Source organism: Oncorhynchus clarkii, chromosome 21, assembly GCF_045791955.1.
Source record: "Oncorhynchus clarkii lewisi isolate Uvic-CL-2024 chromosome 21, UVic_Ocla_1.0, whole genome shotgun sequence".
Taxonomy (NCBI): domain Eukaryota; kingdom Metazoa; phylum Chordata; class Actinopteri; order Salmoniformes; family Salmonidae; genus Oncorhynchus; species Oncorhynchus clarkii.
In genome coordinates, this window is record NC_092167.1 from 53,946,741 (window position 1) to 53,964,096 (window position 17,356).

Genomic DNA, 17,356 nt, shown 5'->3' on the forward strand with positions numbered 1-17,356 from the left:
CTTGCAGCTAGAGAACTTGCAACATTGTATACAATATTTTGGGCCCTGAGAGTTTCCTGCTCAGTGAGCTCGGGACAGACACACCTGGAGACTGCAGAAGGGATTAGAAGCAGTGACTTGAACAGGAGCTCACCGGAGCTGAGTACCGACACCTCAAATGTTCTACTGCCTGAGGTCCTGTTCCTCTTATAGAATATTATCTCTAAAGTATTGTAGAGGTCCTGTTCCTCTTATAGAATATTATCTCTAAAGTATTGTAGAGGTCCTGTTCCTCTTATAGAATATTATCTCTAAAGTATTGTAGAGGTCCTGTTCCTCTTATAGAATATTATCTCTAAAGTATTGTAGAGGTCCTGTTCCTCTTTTAGAATATTATCTCTAAAGTATTGTAGAGGTCCTGTTCCTCTTATAGAATATTATCTCTAAAGTATTGTAGAGGTCCTGTTCCTCTTATAGAATATTATCTCTAAAGTATTGTAGAGGTCCTGTTCCTCTTGTAGAATATTATCTCTAAAGTATTGTAGAGGTCCTGTTCCTCTTGTAGAATATTATCTCTAAAGTATTGTAGAGGTCCTGTTCCTCTTGTAGAATATTATCTCTAAAGTATTGTAGAGGTCCTGTTCCTCTTATAGAATAATATCTCTAAAGTATTGTAGAGGTCCTGTTCCTCTTGTAGAATATTATCTCTAAAGTATTGTAGAGGTCCTGTTCCTCTTGTAGAATATTATCTCTAAAGTATTGTAGAGGTCCTGTTCCTCTTGTAGAATATTATCTCTAAAGTATTGTAGAGGTCCTGTTCCTCTTATAGAATATTATCTCTAAAGTATTGTAGAGGTCCTGTTCCTCTTGTAGAATATTATCTCTAAAGTATTGTAGAGGTCCTGTTCCTCTTGTAGAATATTATCTCTAAAGTATTGTAGAGGTCCTGTTCCTCTTGTAGAATATTATCTCTAAAGTATTGTAGAGGTCCTGCTCCTCTTATAGAATATTATCTCTAAAGTATTGTAGAGGTCCTGTTCCTCTTATAGAATATTATCTCTAAAGTATTGTAGAGGTCCTGTTCCTCTTATAGAATATTATCTCTAAAGTATTGTAGAGGTCCTGTTCCTCTTGTAGAATATTATCTCTAAAGTATTGTAGAGGTCCTGTTCCTCTTATAGAATATTATCTCTAAAGTATTGTAGAGGTCCTGTTCCTCTTATAGAATATTATCTCTAAAGTATTGTAGAGGTCCTGTTCCTCTTGTAGAATATTATCTCTAAAGTATTGTAGAGGTCCTGTTCCTCTTATATAATATTATCTCTAAAGTATTGTAGAGGTCCTGTTCCTCTTGTAGAATATTATCTCTAATGTATTGTAGAGCTCCTGTTCCTCTTGTAGAATATTATCTCTAAAGTATTGTAGAGGTCCTGTTCCTCTTATAGAATATTATCTCTAAAGTATTGTAGAGGTCCTGTTCCTCTTGTAGAATATTATCTCTAAAGTATTGTAGAGCTCCTGTTCCTCTTATAGAATATTATCTCTAAAGTATTGTAGAGGTCCTGTTCCTCTTATATAATATTATCTCTAAAGTATTGTAGAGGTCCTGTTCCTCTTATAGAATATTATCTCTAAAGTATTGTAGAGGTCCTGTTCCTCTTATAGAATATTATCTCTAAAGTATTGTAGAGGTCCTGTTCCTCTTATAGAATATTATCTCTAAAGTATTGTAGAGGTCCTGTTCCTCTTATAGAATATTATCTCTAAAGTATTGTAGAGGTCCTGTTCCTCTTGTAGAATATTATCTCTAAAGTATTGTAGAGGTCCTGTTCCTCTTGTAGAATATTATCTCTAAAGTATTGTAGAGGTCCTGTTCCTCTTGTAGAATATTATCTCTAAAGTATTGTAGAGGTCCTGTTCCTCTTATAGAATATTATCTCTAAAGTATTGTAGAGGTCCTGTTCCTCTTGTAGAATATTATCTCTAAAGTATTGTAGAGGTCCTGTTCCTCTTATAGAATATTATCTCTAAAGTATTGTGAAGCTCCTGCTCCTAAATATAAACAGTCCTGGCACCTCAAATGAGTACTGGAACCTATTTCAGTCCAAGTCAAGCACCGATAAGAAGTAATCAGGTGGGGCCTATTTTATGACGTTTCCATTACATTTCTACCTTTCATGCTGAGTGGTTATCGAAAGGGAGAGAGGTAAATAACAGCTGGTGCACGATATCTAAGGAAGTCTCAAGCTATTTTTTTTAAATTGAATTTATTTGTACCTTTTTATTTAACTAAGCAAGTAAGTTAAGAACAAATTAAAATGTTCAATGACAGTTCAATGACGGAAACTTAAATCTGTTTTTTAAATCTGTTTTATAAAATTTCTATCAGCTAAATGTGCAACCAGAGGGGAAAAAACTCTGGACCACCTTTACTCCACACACAGAGACACACAGAGACACATACAAAACTCTCCCTTTCCCTCTATTTGGAAAATCTGACCATAATTATATCCTCCTGATTCCTGCTTACAAGCAAAAACTAAAGCAGGAAGCACCAGTGACTAGGTCAATAAAAAAGTGGTCAGATGAAGCAGATGCTAAGCTACAGGACTGTTTTGCTAGCACAGACTGGAATATGTTCTGGGATTCCTCCGATGGCATTGAGGAGTACATCACATCAATCTCTGGCTTCATCAATAAGTGCATCGATGACATCGACAAACCATCAAACAGGCAAAGTGTCAATACAGGACTAAGATCGAATCGTACTACACCGGCTCTTACGCTCGTCGGATGAGGCAGAGCTTGCAAACCATTAATACTGTAAAGGGGAAGCACAGCCGAGAGCTTCCCAGTGACACAAGCCTCTCAGACAAGCTAAACCGAGTCTGTAATACCAACATGTATAAGCAGACCACCATAGTGCCTTCAAAGTAGTCACCCTTTGCCTTGATGACTGTTTTGCACACTCTTGGTATTCTCTCAACCAGCTTCACCTGGAATGCTTTTCCAACAGTCTTGGAGTGAAGGAAAAGCAGCACCTGTTGGCTAATTTTCTTTATTTCTGTTTTCCGACTCATCTCAAATGGGTTGAGGTCGGGTGATTGTGGAGACCAGGTCATCTGATGCAGCACTCCATCACTCTCCTTCTTGGTCAAATAGCTCTTACACAGCCTGGAGGTGTGTTTTGGGTCATTGTCCTGTTGAAGAACAAATGATAGTCCCACTAAGCACAAACCAGATGGGATGGCGTATCGCTGCAGAATGCTGTGTAAGCCATGCTGGTTGTGTGCCTTGAATTTTAAATAAATCACAGACAGTGCCACCAGCAAAGCACCCCCACACCACCACACCTCCTTCATGCTTCACGGTGGGAACCGCACATGCGGAGATCATCCGTTCATCTACTCTGCGTCTGACAAAGACATGGCGGTTGAAACCCAAGTCTCAAATTTGGACTCATCAGACCAAAGGACATATTTCCGTTGCCCCAAGCAAGTCTCTTCTTCTTATTGGTGTCCTTTAGTAGTGGTTTGTTTGCATAAATTCGACCATGAAGGCCTGATTCACGCAGTCTCCTCTGTTGAGATGTGTCTGTTACTTGAACTCTGTGAAGCATTTATTTGGGCTGCAATTTCTGAGGCTGGTAACTAATGAACTTATCTTCTGCAGCAGAGGTAACTCTGGGTCTTCCTTTCCTGTGGTCGTCCTCATGAGAGCCAGTTTCATCATAGAGCTTGATGTTTTTTGTGACTGCACTTGAAGAAACTTTCAAAGTTCTTGTCTTAAAGTAATGATGGACTTTCGTTTCTCTTTGCTTAGTTGAGGTGTTAGCAATGTATGTTATTATTCAAAAACACTCCAAAGCAAGTCAGGGGGAGAAAAATAGGTTTAGTCTCCCCTGTCCTCAACTATTCTCCCTCTGAACAAAGGAACAGGATGCCATTTATAACCCCTCACCCTAGCCTTGGGTTGACCAATCAGAAGTCCTTGCAGTACAACTTGGCCAATGGCCAAATAACAAGTATCCTGCCCCAGACTCAATGTACAGTCCAATGTGGCCCACGTAGCACACGTCGCTCTGAGTTCAGGACATTCCACAGATTCTAACAGATGTTGAACTGAAACCCAACTCCTAATTTCCTATTGACCATTATTATATTTTATACACTTTTGACCATTAGGACTCTAGTTTTTAGTCCTCTCATCCTCTGCATTGTGTCTTATCCTATCTTCAAAATATTATTATACTATGGACTTGGTCTTTTACCAAATAGGTCTATCTTCTGTATACCCCCCCTCCCACCTTGATACTATCTTATGTATACCACCCCTACCTTGTCACAAGACAACTGATTGCGTCAAACGCATTAAGAAGGAAAGAAATTCCACAAATGAACTTTTAACAAGGCACACCTGTTAATTGAAATGCATTCCAGGTGACTACCTCATGAAGCTGGTTGAGAGAATGCCAAGAGTGTGCAAAGTTGTCATCAAGGCAAAGGGTGGCTACTTTTGGAGAATCTCAAATATAAAATATAGTTTGATTTGTTTAAAAAAATGTTGGTTACTACATGATTCCATATGTCTTCACTACTGTTCTACGAGGCAAAAAATAGTAAAAATAAAGAAAAACCCTTGAACGAGTAGATGTGTCCAAACTTTTGACTGGTACTATATATATTTGTTACAGCTCGACTAAAACAATCTTGGTTGACCAACAACCTAACGCCCAAACAATCGACCAGTCGACTAATTGAGGCCAGCCCCATCTCTCTCTGTGTCTCTCTCTCTCTCTCTCTCTCTCTCTCTCTCTCTCTCTCACTCTCTCTCTCTTGCTCGCTCTCTCTCTCTACCGATATCTCTATTGTTCTTTCTCTACCTCTGTCTGTCCATGTATTATCCTGAACCTCTCTTACCTCTCCTATGGTTGCCAGGGTTACCTGTCCATGCTACACCTGAAGGCCGTGGCGTACTTCAGTCTGGACCAGGCGGTTATGGGTAAACCAAAGAGCCACAGCATAACATTGTTCCAATGTTGAACATATGATGTGAAATATACACTGAACAACACTATAAACGCATAATGTAAAGTGTTGGTCCCATGCTTCATGATCTGAAATAAAAGATCCCAGAAATGTTCCATATTCACAAAAGGCTTATTTCTATTTAAAAAAAATTCACACAACACAATGCCACAGATGTCTCCTGTTTTGAGGGAGCGTGCGATTGGCATGCTGTCTGCAGGAATGTCCACCAGAGCATCTTGGTTAATTTCTCTACCATAAGCCACCTCCAATGTCGTTTTAGAGAATTTAGCAGTGTGTCCAACTGGCCTCACAACTGCAGACTATGTTTAACCACGCCAGCCCAGGACCTCCACATCCGGCTTCTTCACCTGCTGAATCGTCTGAGGGGGTGGGGCATTTCTGTCTATAATAAAGCCCTTTTGTAGGGAAAAACTCATTCTGATTGGCTGGGCCTAGCTCCCAAATGGGTGGGCATATGCCCTCCCAGGCCCATCTATGGATGTGCCCCTGCCCAGTCATGTGAAATCCATAGATTCGGGCCTAATGAATGTATTTCAATTGACTGGTTTGCTTATTTATTTTTAACCTTCATTTAACTAGGCAGTTAAGAACAAATTCCCATTTACAATGACGGCCTCCCCCGGCCAAACCCGGACGACACGGGGCCCATTGTGTGCCGCGCTATGGAACTCCCAATCGCGGCCGTTTGTGATACAGCCTGGAATCGAACCAGGCTCTGCAGTGACGCCTCTAGCACTGAGATGCGGTACCTTAGACCGCTGCGCCACTCGGGAGCCCCCACATAGCACTGAGATGTGGTACCTTAGACTGCTGTGCCACTCGGGACCCCCCCACATAGCACTGAGATGTGGTACCTTAGACCGCTGTGCCACTCGGGACCCCCCCACATAGCACTGAGATGCGGTACCTTAGACCGCTGTGCCACTCGGGAGCCCCCCACATAGAACTGAGATGCAGTACCTTAGACCGCTGTGCCACTCGGGAGCCCACCACATAGCACTGAGATGCAGTACCTTAGACCGCTGTGCCACTCGGGAGCCCCCCACATAGAACTGAGATGCGGTACCTTATATACGAATATATACGATGTTAAATATATCTGATGTTAAATATATCTGATGTTAAATATATACCATGTTAAATACATACAGTTCAGACCCCTTGACTTTTTAAATTTTTTTTATGTTACAGCCTTATTATAAAATGGATTAAATAGTTTTTCCCCCCTCATCAATCAACACACAATACCCCATAATGACATCACAATACCCCATAATGACATCACAATAACCCATAATGACATCACAATACCCCATAATGACATCACAATACCCATAATGACATCACAATACCCCATAATGACATCACAATACCCCATAATGACATCACAATACCCCATAATGACATCACAATACCCCATAATGACATCACAATACCCCATAATGACATCTCAATACCCCATAATGACATCACAATACCCCATAATGACATCACAATACCTCATAATGACATCACAATACCCCATAATGACATCACAATACCCCATAATGACATCACAATACCCCATAATGACATCTCAATACCCCATAATGACATCACAATACCCCATAATGACATCACAATACCCCATAATGACATCACAATACCTCATAATGACAAAGGAAAAACAGGTTTTTATACATTTATAAAAATACATTTATAAAAATAAAATAAAACATTTGAAATATCACATTTACATAAGTATTCAGACCCTTTACTCAGTACTTTGTTGAAGCACCTTTGGCAGCGATTACAGCCTCCAGTCTTCTTGGGTATGACGCTACAAGCTTGGCACACCTGTATTTGGGGAGTTTCTCCCATTCTTCTCTGCAGATCCTCTCAAGCTCTGTCAGGTTGGATGGGGATTCATACATTTTAGAACAAGGCTGTAACGTAACAAAATGTGGAAAATGTCAAGGAGTCTGAATACTTTCTGAATGCACTGTATTACGTAAAAATGTTATGATGTTAAATATGTATGATAAATACGTATAATAATAAATATATATATATATATTTTAAATGATGTATGATAAATACATATATAAAATATAGATTTTGTTAAATATGTATGATAAATACATATATAAAATATAGATTTTGTTAAATATGTCTGATAAATACATATGATAATAAATATGTTAAATATGTCTGATAAATACATATGATATTAAATATATATTTTGTTAAATATTTATAATGTTGAATATAGAATTTGAAAAAATATTTTGTTAAATATATATGATAAATACATCTGATGTTAATTACATATAATGTTGAATATAGATGTTAAATATATATGATAATAAATATATATCATGTTAAATATACAGTGGGGAGAACAAGTATTTGATACAGTGCCGATTTTGCAGGTTTTCCTACTTACAAAGCATGTAGAGGTCTGTAATTTTTTTCACTGTATATGATCATAAATACATATGATGTTAAATATATATGATCATAAATACATATGATGTTAAATATATATGATGTTAAATATATATGATGTTAAATATATATGATGTTAAATATATATGATGTTAAATATATATGATAATAAATATATATGATGTTAAATATGATCATAAATACATATGATGTTAAATATATATGATAATAAATACATATGATGTTAAATATATATGATGTTAAATATATATGATGTTAAATATATATGATAATAAATATATAATGTTAATTACATATAATGTTGAATATAGATGTTGAATATAGATGATGTTGAATATAGATGTAGAATATAGATGTAGAATATAGATGTTGAATATAGATGATGTTGAACATATATGATAAATACATCCGATGTTAATTTCATATAATGAGAATCTGTGTTGTTGTCTCAGGTGATGATAACCTGTCGGCCTACACTAGTCCTCTACTGCTCGATCTAATAGAATCAGCCATCAAACAGGTAACTTTCCATTGTCTATATTCTACTAAATATACTCTACCTTTGTGTGTGTTTATCATATGTACAGTGTGAATAATGTATAACGTCTGTGTGTGTATACCTACATACACACACACACACACACACACACACACACACACACACACACACACACACACACACACACACACACACACACACACACACACACAGGTGGAGCATCCTAAACACACAGGCCAGACCATCTACAGCCAGGCAGAGAAAGAGGGGGGCAGCTGGAAGATGTGAGTAACTCTTATCTTCTACTTTCAATTCTTCCTTGTCTTTAACATACAGACTTTCTATTTCTCTCCATCTCTCTCCTCCCCTCTCTCCCTCTCTCTCCCCCTCTCTCCTCCTCTTTCTCCCTCTCTCCTCCCCTCTCTCCCTCTCTCTCCCCCCTCTATCCCCCCTCTCTCCTCCCCTCTCTCCCTCTCTCTCCCCCTCTCTCCTCCCCTCTCTCCCTCTCTCTCCCCCCTCTCTCCTCCCCTCTCTCCCTCTCTCTCCCCCTCTCTCCTCCCCTCTCTCTCTCCCCCCTCTCCTCCCCTCTCTCCCTCCCCCTCCCCCTCTCTCCTCCCCTCTCTCTCTCCCCCTCTCCCTCCCCTCTCTCCCTCCCCCTCTCTCCTCCCCTCTCTCTCCCCCTCTCTCCTCCCCTCTCTCTCCCCCTCTCTCCTCCCCTCTCTCCCTCCCCCTCTCTCTTCCCCTCTCTCCCTCCCCCTCTCTCCTCCCCTCTCTCCTCCCCTCTCTCCCTCCCCCTCTCCCCCCTCTCTCCTCCCCTCTCTTCCTCTCCCTCCCCCTCTCTCCTCCCCTCTCTCCCTCCCCCCCTCTCTCCTCCCCTCTCTCCCTCTCCCCCCCTCTCTCCTCCCCTCTCTCCCTCTCCCTCCCCCTCTCTCCTCCCCTCTCTCCCTCCCCCTCTCTCCTCCCCTCTCTCCCTCTCCCTCCCTCTCCCTCCACCTCTCTCCTCCCCTCTCTCCCTCTCCCTCCCCCTCTCTCGTCCCCTCTCTCTTTCTCCCTCCCCCTCTCTCCTTCCCTCTCTTCTCTCCCTCTCCCTCTCTCCTCTCTCCTCTAGTATTAAGCCGTCATATCTGAACAGTGGGGTGTATAGTTGATACTAACTCTCTGTTTCTCTCTCTCCTCCAGTATTAAGCCATTGTACCTGAACAGCGGGGCATATAGTTTCACAGCCTTTGGAGGAGTTCCTGCTATGGAGCTACGCTTCAACGAGGTAAAACCCCTCCTCTCACCTCTCTCTCTCTCCTCTCACCTCTCTCTCCACCTCTCCTCTAAACTCACCTCTCTCTTTACTTCTCCTTTCACTTCTCTCTCTACCTCTCCTCTCACCTCTCTCTCTACCTCTCCTTTCACCTCTCTCTCTACCTCTCATCTAAACTCACATCTCTCTCTACCTCTCCTTTCACCTCTCTCTCTACCTCTCATCTAAACTCACCTCTCTCTATATCTCTACTTTCACCTCTATCTCTCTCTTCTCTCACCACTCTCTCTACCTCTCCTCTAAACTCACCGCTCTACCTCTCCTCTCAACTCTCTCTCTACCTCTCCTTTAAACTCACCTCTCTCTCTAACTCTCATCTAAACTCACACCTCTCTCTACCTCTCATCTAAACTCACCCCTCTCTCTATCTCTCCTATCACCTCTCCCTCTCCTCTAAACTCACCAATCTCTCTACCTCGCCTCTAAACTCACCCCTCTCTCTACCTCTTCTCTCACCTCTCTCTCTACCTCTTCTCTCACCTCTCTCTCTACCTCTTCTCTCACCTCTCTCTTTACCTCTTCTCTCACCTCTCTCTAACCTCTTCTCTCACCTCTCTCTCTACCTCTTCTCTCACCTCTCTCTCTACCTCTTCTCTCACCTCTCTCTCTACCTCTTCTCTCACCTCTCTCTCTACCTCTTCTCTCACCTCACTCTCTACCAATTCTCTCACCTCTCCCTCTACCTCTTCTCTCACCTCTCCCTCTACCTCTTCTCTCACCTCTCCCTCTACCTCTTATCTCACCTCTCCCTCTACATCTCCTACAAACTTACTCCTCTTTCTACATGCCTTTTCTTTCTCTAGGGTCTTTCTCTTGAATGCTACACTGTTTCAGTGATGATTCAAATAGTGTGTGTGTGTGTGTCTCTTCAGGACTCCCGCCCCTACCCGTTTGTCAACACCCCATTGGACACCTCCGGGCGACTCCAGGAAGTCCTGGGGGGTCGTCTGGGGGTCGTAGGGCGGAGCCTAGGAGAGCTGGTTGGTCTGATGGTGCTGCGATTGGCTCACGACCACATCCTGCCTCTACGCATCACTACCTACTCCCATACAGCACTGCAGTTCAGCGCCCAGCTCAACAAGCACTCTGCCGAACTACAGGTATAAACACACTAACCCTCCCCCTCCGGGCTCGTGGTCTCCCTCCCCCTCCGGGCTCGTGGTCTCCCTCCACCTCCGGGCTCGTGGTCTCCCTCCCCCTCCGGGCTCGTGGTCTCCCTCCCCCTCCGGGCTCGTGGTCTCCCTCCCCCTCCGGGCTCGTGGTCTCCCTCCCCCTCCGGGCTTGTGGTCTCCCTCCCCCTCCGGGCTTGTGGTCTCCCTCCCCCTCCGGGCTCGTGGTCTCCCTCCCCCCTCCAGGCTCGTGGTCTCCCTCCCCCCTCCGGGCTCGCGGTCTCTCTCCTCCCTCCCGGCTCGTGGTCTCCCTCCTCCCTCCGGGCTCGTGGTCTGCCTCCTCCCTCCGGGCTCGTGGTCTCCCTCCTCCCTCCGGGCTCGTGCTCTCCCTCCTCCCTCCAGGTTTGTGGTCTCCCTCCAGGCTTGTGGTCTCCCTCCTCCCTCTGGGCTCGTGGTCTCCCTTCAGGCTCGTGGTCTCTCTCCTCCCTCCGGGCTCGTGGTCTCCCTCCTCCCTCTGGGCTCGTGGTCTCCCTCCTCCCTCTGGGCTCGTGGTCTCCCTTCAGGCTCGTGGTCTCCCTCCCCCTCCGGGCTCGTGGTCTCCCTCGCCCTCCGGGCTCGTGGTCTCCCTCCCCCTCCGGGCTTGTGGTCTCCCTCCCCCTCCGGGCTCGTGGTCTCCCTCCCCCTCCGGGCTCGTGGTCTCCCTCCCCCCTCCAGACTCGTGGTCTCCCTACCCCCTCCGGGCTCGTGGTCTCTCTCCTCCCTCCAGGCTCGTGGTCTCCCTCCTCCCTCCAGGTTTGTGGTCTCCCTCCAGGCTTGTGGTCTCCCTCCTCCCTCCAGGCTCGTGGTCTCCCTCCTCCCTCTGGGCTCGTGGTTTCCCTTCATGCTCGTGGTTTCTCTCCTCCCTCCGGGCTCGTGGTCTCTCTCCTCCCTCCAGGCTCGTGGACTCTCTCCTCCCTCCGGGCTCGTGGTCTCTCTCCTCCCTCCGGGCTCGTGGTCTCTCTCCTCCATCCGGGCTCGTTTTCTCTCTCCTTCCTCCAGGCTCGTGGTCTCCCTCCGGGTTCGTGGTCTCCCCCAGGCTTGTGGTCTCCCTCCGGTCTCGTGGTCTCCCTCCGGGCTCGTGGTCTCCCTCCAGGCTCGTGGTCTCCCTCCGGGCTCGTGGTCTCCCTTCAGGCTCGTGGTCTCTCTCCTCCCTCCGGGCTCGTGGTCTCTCTCCTCCCTCCGGGCTCGTGGTTTCCCTCCTCCCTCCGGGATCATGGTCTCCCTCCTCCCTCCGGGCTTGTGGTCTCTCTCCTCCCTCCGGGCTCGTGGTCTCCCTCCTCCCTCCGGGCTCGTGGTCTTCTCCTCCCTCCTGGCTCGTGGTCTCCCTCCTCCCTCCAGGCTCGTGGTCTCCCTCCCCCTCTGGGCTCGTGGTCTCCCTCCCCCCTCCAGGCTCGTGGTCTCCCTCCCCCCTCCGGGCTCGTGGTCTCTCTCCTCCCTCCAGGCTCGTGGTCTCCCTCCTCCCTCCGGGCTCCTGGTCTGCCTCCTCCCTCCGGGCTAGTGGTCTCCCTCCTCCCTCCGGGCTCGTGCTCTCCCTCCTCCCTCCAGGTTCGTGGTCTCCCTCCAGGCTCGTGGTCTCCCTCCTCCCTCCAGGCTCGTGGTCTCCCTCATCCCTCTGGGCTCGTGGTCTCCCTTCAGTCTCGTGGTCTCTCTCCTCCCTCCGGGCTTGTGGTCTCTCTCCTCCCTCCAGGCTCGTGGACTCTCTCCTCCCTCCGGGCTCGTGGTCTCTCTCCTCCCTCCGGGCTCGTGGTCTCTCTCCTCCCTCCGGGCTCGTTGTCTCTCTCCTTCCTCCAGGCTCGTGGTCTCCCTCCGGGTTCGTGGTCTCCCCCCAGGCTTGTGGTCTCCCTCCGGGCTCGTGGTCTCCCTCCGGGCTCGTGGTCTCCCTCCAGGCTCGTGGTCTCCCTCCGGGCTTGTGGTCTCCCTTCAGGCTCGTGGTCTCTCTTCTCCCTCCGGGCTCGTGGTCTCTCTCCTCACTCCGGGCTCGTGGTTTCCCTCCTCCCTCCGGGATCATGGTCTCCCTCCTCCCTCCGGGCTCGTGGTCTCTCTCCTCCCTCCGGGCTCGTGGTCTCCCTCCTCCCCCCGGGCTCGTGGTCTTCTCCTCCCTCCAGGCTCGTGGTCTCCCTCCTCCCTCCGGGCTCGTGGTCTCCCTCCTCCCTCCGGGCTCGTGGTCTCCCTCCTCCCTCCGGGCTCGTGGTCTCTCTCATCCCTCCAGGCTCGTGGTCTCCCTCCGGGCTCGTGGTCTCTCTCCTCCCTCTGTGCTCGTGGTCTCTCTCCTCCCTCCGGGCTAGTGGTCTCTCTCCTCCCTCCGGGCTCATGGTCTCTCCAGAATTTAAGGAAAATGTTTAGCACACATACAGTGGGGGAAAAAAAGTAGTTAGTCAGCCACCAATTGTGCAAGTTCTCCCACTTAAAAAGATGAGAGAGGCCTGTAATGTTCATCATAGGTACACTTCAACTATGACAGACAAAATGAGAAAAAAAATCCAGAAAATCACATTGTAGGATTTTTAATGAATTTATTTGCAAATTATGGTGGAAAATAAGTATTTGGTCACCTACAAACAAGCAAGATTTCTGGCTCTCACAGACCTGTAACTTCTTCTTTAAGAGGCTCCTCTGTCTTCCACTCATTACCTGTATTAATGGCACCTGTTTGAACTTGTTATCAGTATAAAAGACACCTGTCCACAACCTCAATCAGTCACACTCCAAACTCCACTATGGCCAAGACCAAAGAGCTGTCAAAGGACACCAGAAACAAAATTGTAGACCTGCACCAGGCTGGGACGACTGAATCTGCAATAGGTAAGCAGCTTGGTTTGAAGAAATCAACTGTGGGAGCAATTATTAGGAAATGGAAGACATACAAGACCACTGATAATCTCCCTCGATCTGGGGCTCCACGCAAGATCTCACCCCGTGGAGTCAAAATGATCACAAGAACGGTGAGCAAAAATCCCAGAACCACACGGGGGGACCTAGTGAATGACCTGCAGAGAGCTGGGACCAAAGTAACAAAGCCTACCATCAGTAACACACTACGTCGCCATGGACTCAAATCCTGCAGTGCCAGACGTGTCCCCCTGCTTAAGCCAGTACATGTCCAGGCCCATCTGAAGTTTTCTAGAGAGCATTTGGGTGATCCAGAAGAAGATTGGGAGAATGTCATATGGTCAGATGAAACCGAAATATGACTTTTTGGTAAAAACTGAACTCGTCGTGTTTGGAGGACAAAGAATGCTGAGTTGCATCCAAAGAACACCATACCTACTGTGAAGCATGGGGGTGGAAACATCATGCTTTGGGACTGTTTTTCTGCAAAGGGACCAGGACGACTGATCCATGTAAAGGAAAGAATGAATGGGGCCATGTATCGTGAGATTTTGAGTGAAAACCTCCTTCCATCAGCAAGGGCATTGAAGATGAAACGTGGCTGGGTCTTTCAGCATGACAATGATCCAAAACACACCGCCCGGGCAATGAAGGAGTGGCTTCGTAAGAAGCATTTCAAGGTCCTGGAGTGGCCTAGCCAGTCTCCAGATCTCAACCTCATAGAAAATCTTTGGAGGCAATGGAAAGTCCGTGTTGCCCAGCAACAGCCCCAAAACACCACTGCTCTAGAGGAGATCGGCATGGAGGAATGGGCCAAAATACCAGCAACAGTGTTTGAAAACCTTGTGAAGACTTACAGAATACGTTTGACCTCTGTCATTGCCAACAAAGGGTATATAACAAAGTATTGAGATAAACTTTTGTTATTGACCAAATACTTATTTTCCACCATAATTTGCAAATAAATTCATAAAAAATCCTACAATGTGATTTTCTGGATTTTTTTTCTTCTCATTTTTGTCTGTTATAGTTGAAGTGTACCTATGATTAAAATTACAGGCCTCTCTCATCTTTTTAAGGGGGATAACTTGCACAATTGGTGGCTGACTAAATACTTTTTTGCCCCACTGTATCATTTAAAAGTTTGCATTAAGCTGTCTGTAATATACTAAATGTGACAAAAATGAATGTTGACATCAATAAATGCATTTCAATGAGTCGGAGGCGAAAGACACATTGATTATCGCAGACCAGGCCCACATCGCCGACACTCTATGGAGGAGACGACTCTATTGTGGCTGGCGTGCGGGTTACCAGACGAAACTAGCTCGTAGAGTGGATAAATCTCCTCTACCCACCGTTCTATTGGCGAACGTTCAATCACTGGATAATTAATTGGAGGAGCTCTGTTCGAGACTACCCTATCAACGTGATCTGAAGAACTGTAATATTATATGTTTCTCTGAGTCGTGGCTGAGGGCATGTCAAATATAAATCTAGATAGTTTTTCTATACATCGACAAGACGAAACGGCTGCGTCTGGGAAGCTCAGGAGATGTGAGAAGCATCACTGTATTCCTGTCCTACGGTGAAGCATGGTGGTGGCAGCATCACTGTATTCCTGTCCTACGGTCCTAGGGGCGGCAGGGTAGCCTAGTGGTTAGAGCGTTGGACTAGTAACCGCAAGGTTGCAAGTTCAAACCCCCGAGCTGACAAGGTACAAATCCCTGAACAGGCAGTTAACCCACTGTTCCTAGGCCGTCATTGAAAATAAGAATTTGTTCTTAACTGACTTGCCTAGTTAAATAAAGGTAAAATAAAAAAAAATAAAAAATAAATGGTGGTGGAGACATCACTGTAATCCTGTCCTATGGTGAAGCATGGTGGTGGAGACATCACTGTAATCCTGTCCTATGGCGAAGCATGGTGGTGGAGACATCACTGTAATCCTGTCCTATGGCGAAGCATGGTGGTGGCAGCATCACTGTATTCCTCTCCTACAGTGAAGCATGGTGGTGGAGCATGGAGCACTGTTTTACTGTCCTACGGTGAAGCATGGTGGAGGCAGCATGACTGTATTCCTGTCCTACGGTGAAGCATGGTGGAGGCAGCATCACTGTTTTCCTGTCCTACGGTGAAGCATGGTGGAGGCAGCATCACTGTTTTCCTGTCCTACGGTGAAGCATGGTGGTGGCAGCATCACTGTATTCCTGTCCTACAGTGAGCATGGTGGAGGCAGCATTACTGTATTCCTGTCCTACAGTGAAGCATGGTGGTGGCAGCATCACTGTATTCCTGTCTGTGCTAGCGAAACAGCCCTGTAGCTAAGCATCCGTTTCCTCTGACAATTTCCATACTGAGTGCGTCACTGGTACTTCTTATTTTTGTTTTTAACAGTTATGGTCAGATTTGCCAAATGGATGGTGAAGGAGAGTTTTTTATGCATCTCTGTTTGGGGGGAAAGGTGATCTAGAGTTCTATATGTGTCTCTGTGTGGAGTAAAGGTGGTCTAGAGTTTTATGGGGTAAAGGTGATCTAGAGTTTTATATGTCTCTGTTTGGAGTAAAGGTGGTCTATAGTTTTATATGTCTCTCTGTGTGGAGTAAAGGTGGTCTAGAGTTTTATGGGGTAAAGGTGGTGTAGAGTTTTATATGTGTCTCTGTGTGGAGTAAAGGTGGTGTAGAGTTTTATGGAGTAAAGGTGGTGTAGAGTTTTATATGTCTCTGTTTGGAGTAAAGGTGGTGTAGAGTTTTATGGAGTAAAGGTGGTGTAGAGTTTTATATGTGTCTCTGTGTGGAGTAAAGGTGGTCTAGAGTTTTATGGAGTAAAGGTGGTGTAGAGTTTTATATGTCTCTGTTTGGAGTAAAGGTGGTGTAGAGTTTTATGGAGTAAAGGTGGTGTAGAGTTTTATATGTGTCTCTGTGTGGAGTAAAGGTGGTGTAGAGTTTTATGGAGTAAAGGTGGTGTAGAGTTTTATATGTCTCTGTGTGGAGTAAAGGTGGTCTAGAGTTTTATGGAGTAAAGGTGGTGTAGAGTTTTATATGTGTCTCTGTGTGGAGTAAAGGTGGTCTAGTGTTTTATGGGGTAAAGGTGGTCTAGAGTTTTATACAGTTGGGCAAAAAGTATTTAGTCAGCCACCAATTGTGCAAGTTCTCCCACTTAAAAAGATGAGAAAGGCCTGTAATTTTCATCATAGGTACACTTCAACTATGACAGACAAAATGAGAAAAAAAATCCAGAAAATCACATTATAGGATTTTTAATGAATTTATTTGCCATTGGAATATCTGACATGTACATTGCATTCTACAGATCAGTTCTACAAAGTGTGGGAACCTCATTTAAATGACCTAGAACCTGAGGTATCAGCCATTTGGCTGCAAGGATTTACTCAGAATGGTGGTGCTCTCAGGATTACACTGTACGCTCCATGTGTTGGACGTAATTAATTAATTGAAACTTAGTTTTTGTGTTTAATTTATGTCTGTTTGTTCGTAAAAATGTTTTATATATATATATGTTTTTATTATTTTGTTCTAATATTTGGAGAAAGTTCCAATAAATATACTATAACAAAAATAGAGTATGTACTTGTTGCATGACAAATATACTGAAAGATATTACTGACATGTACAGGCATTGAGAAAAACACAGGGCTCGTTGTCAATGAATTGTGTGGTCAGCTTGCAGTTTCTGATGTGCACAAGTGATGTCCCATTCCATAGGGTTATTTATCTCTAACTACACTAGTGATGTCCCATTCCATAGGGTTATTAATCTGTCCCTACACTAGTGATGTCCCATTCCATAGGGTTATTAATCTGTCCCTACACTAGTGATGTCCCATTCCATAGGGTTATTAATCTGTCCCTACACTAGTGATGTCCCATTCCATAGGGTTATTAATCTGTCCCTACACTAGTGATGTCCCATTCCATAGGGTTATTAATCTGTCCCTACACTAGTGATGTCCCATTCCAAAGGGTTATTTATCTCTAACTACACTAGTGATGTCCCATTCCATAAGGTTATTTATCTCTAACTACACTAGTGATGTCCCATTCCATAGGGTTATTAATCTGTCCCTACA

The 17,356-nt window shown here is 45.2% G+C and overlaps 1 protein-coding gene across 2 annotated transcripts in view; it reads left to right on the forward strand.

Annotated features, from left to right (window-relative positions):
* LOC139379147 (transferrin receptor 2) overlaps window positions 1–17,356 on the forward strand; it is a 73,287-nt gene that overhangs the window by 41,534 nt on the left and 14,397 nt on the right. For both annotated transcript variants that reach the window (XM_071121988.1, XM_071121989.1), the window contains exons 12-16: window positions 4,917–4,980; window positions 7,931–7,998; window positions 8,191–8,261; window positions 9,157–9,241; window positions 10,162–10,389. In XM_071121988.1, coding sequence (XP_070978089.1) covers window positions 4,917–4,980; window positions 7,931–7,998; window positions 8,191–8,261; window positions 9,157–9,241; window positions 10,162–10,389 — 516 coding nt within the window. The remainder of the gene's footprint in view (window positions 1–4,916; window positions 4,981–7,930; window positions 7,999–8,190; window positions 8,262–9,156; window positions 9,242–10,161; window positions 10,390–17,356) is intronic.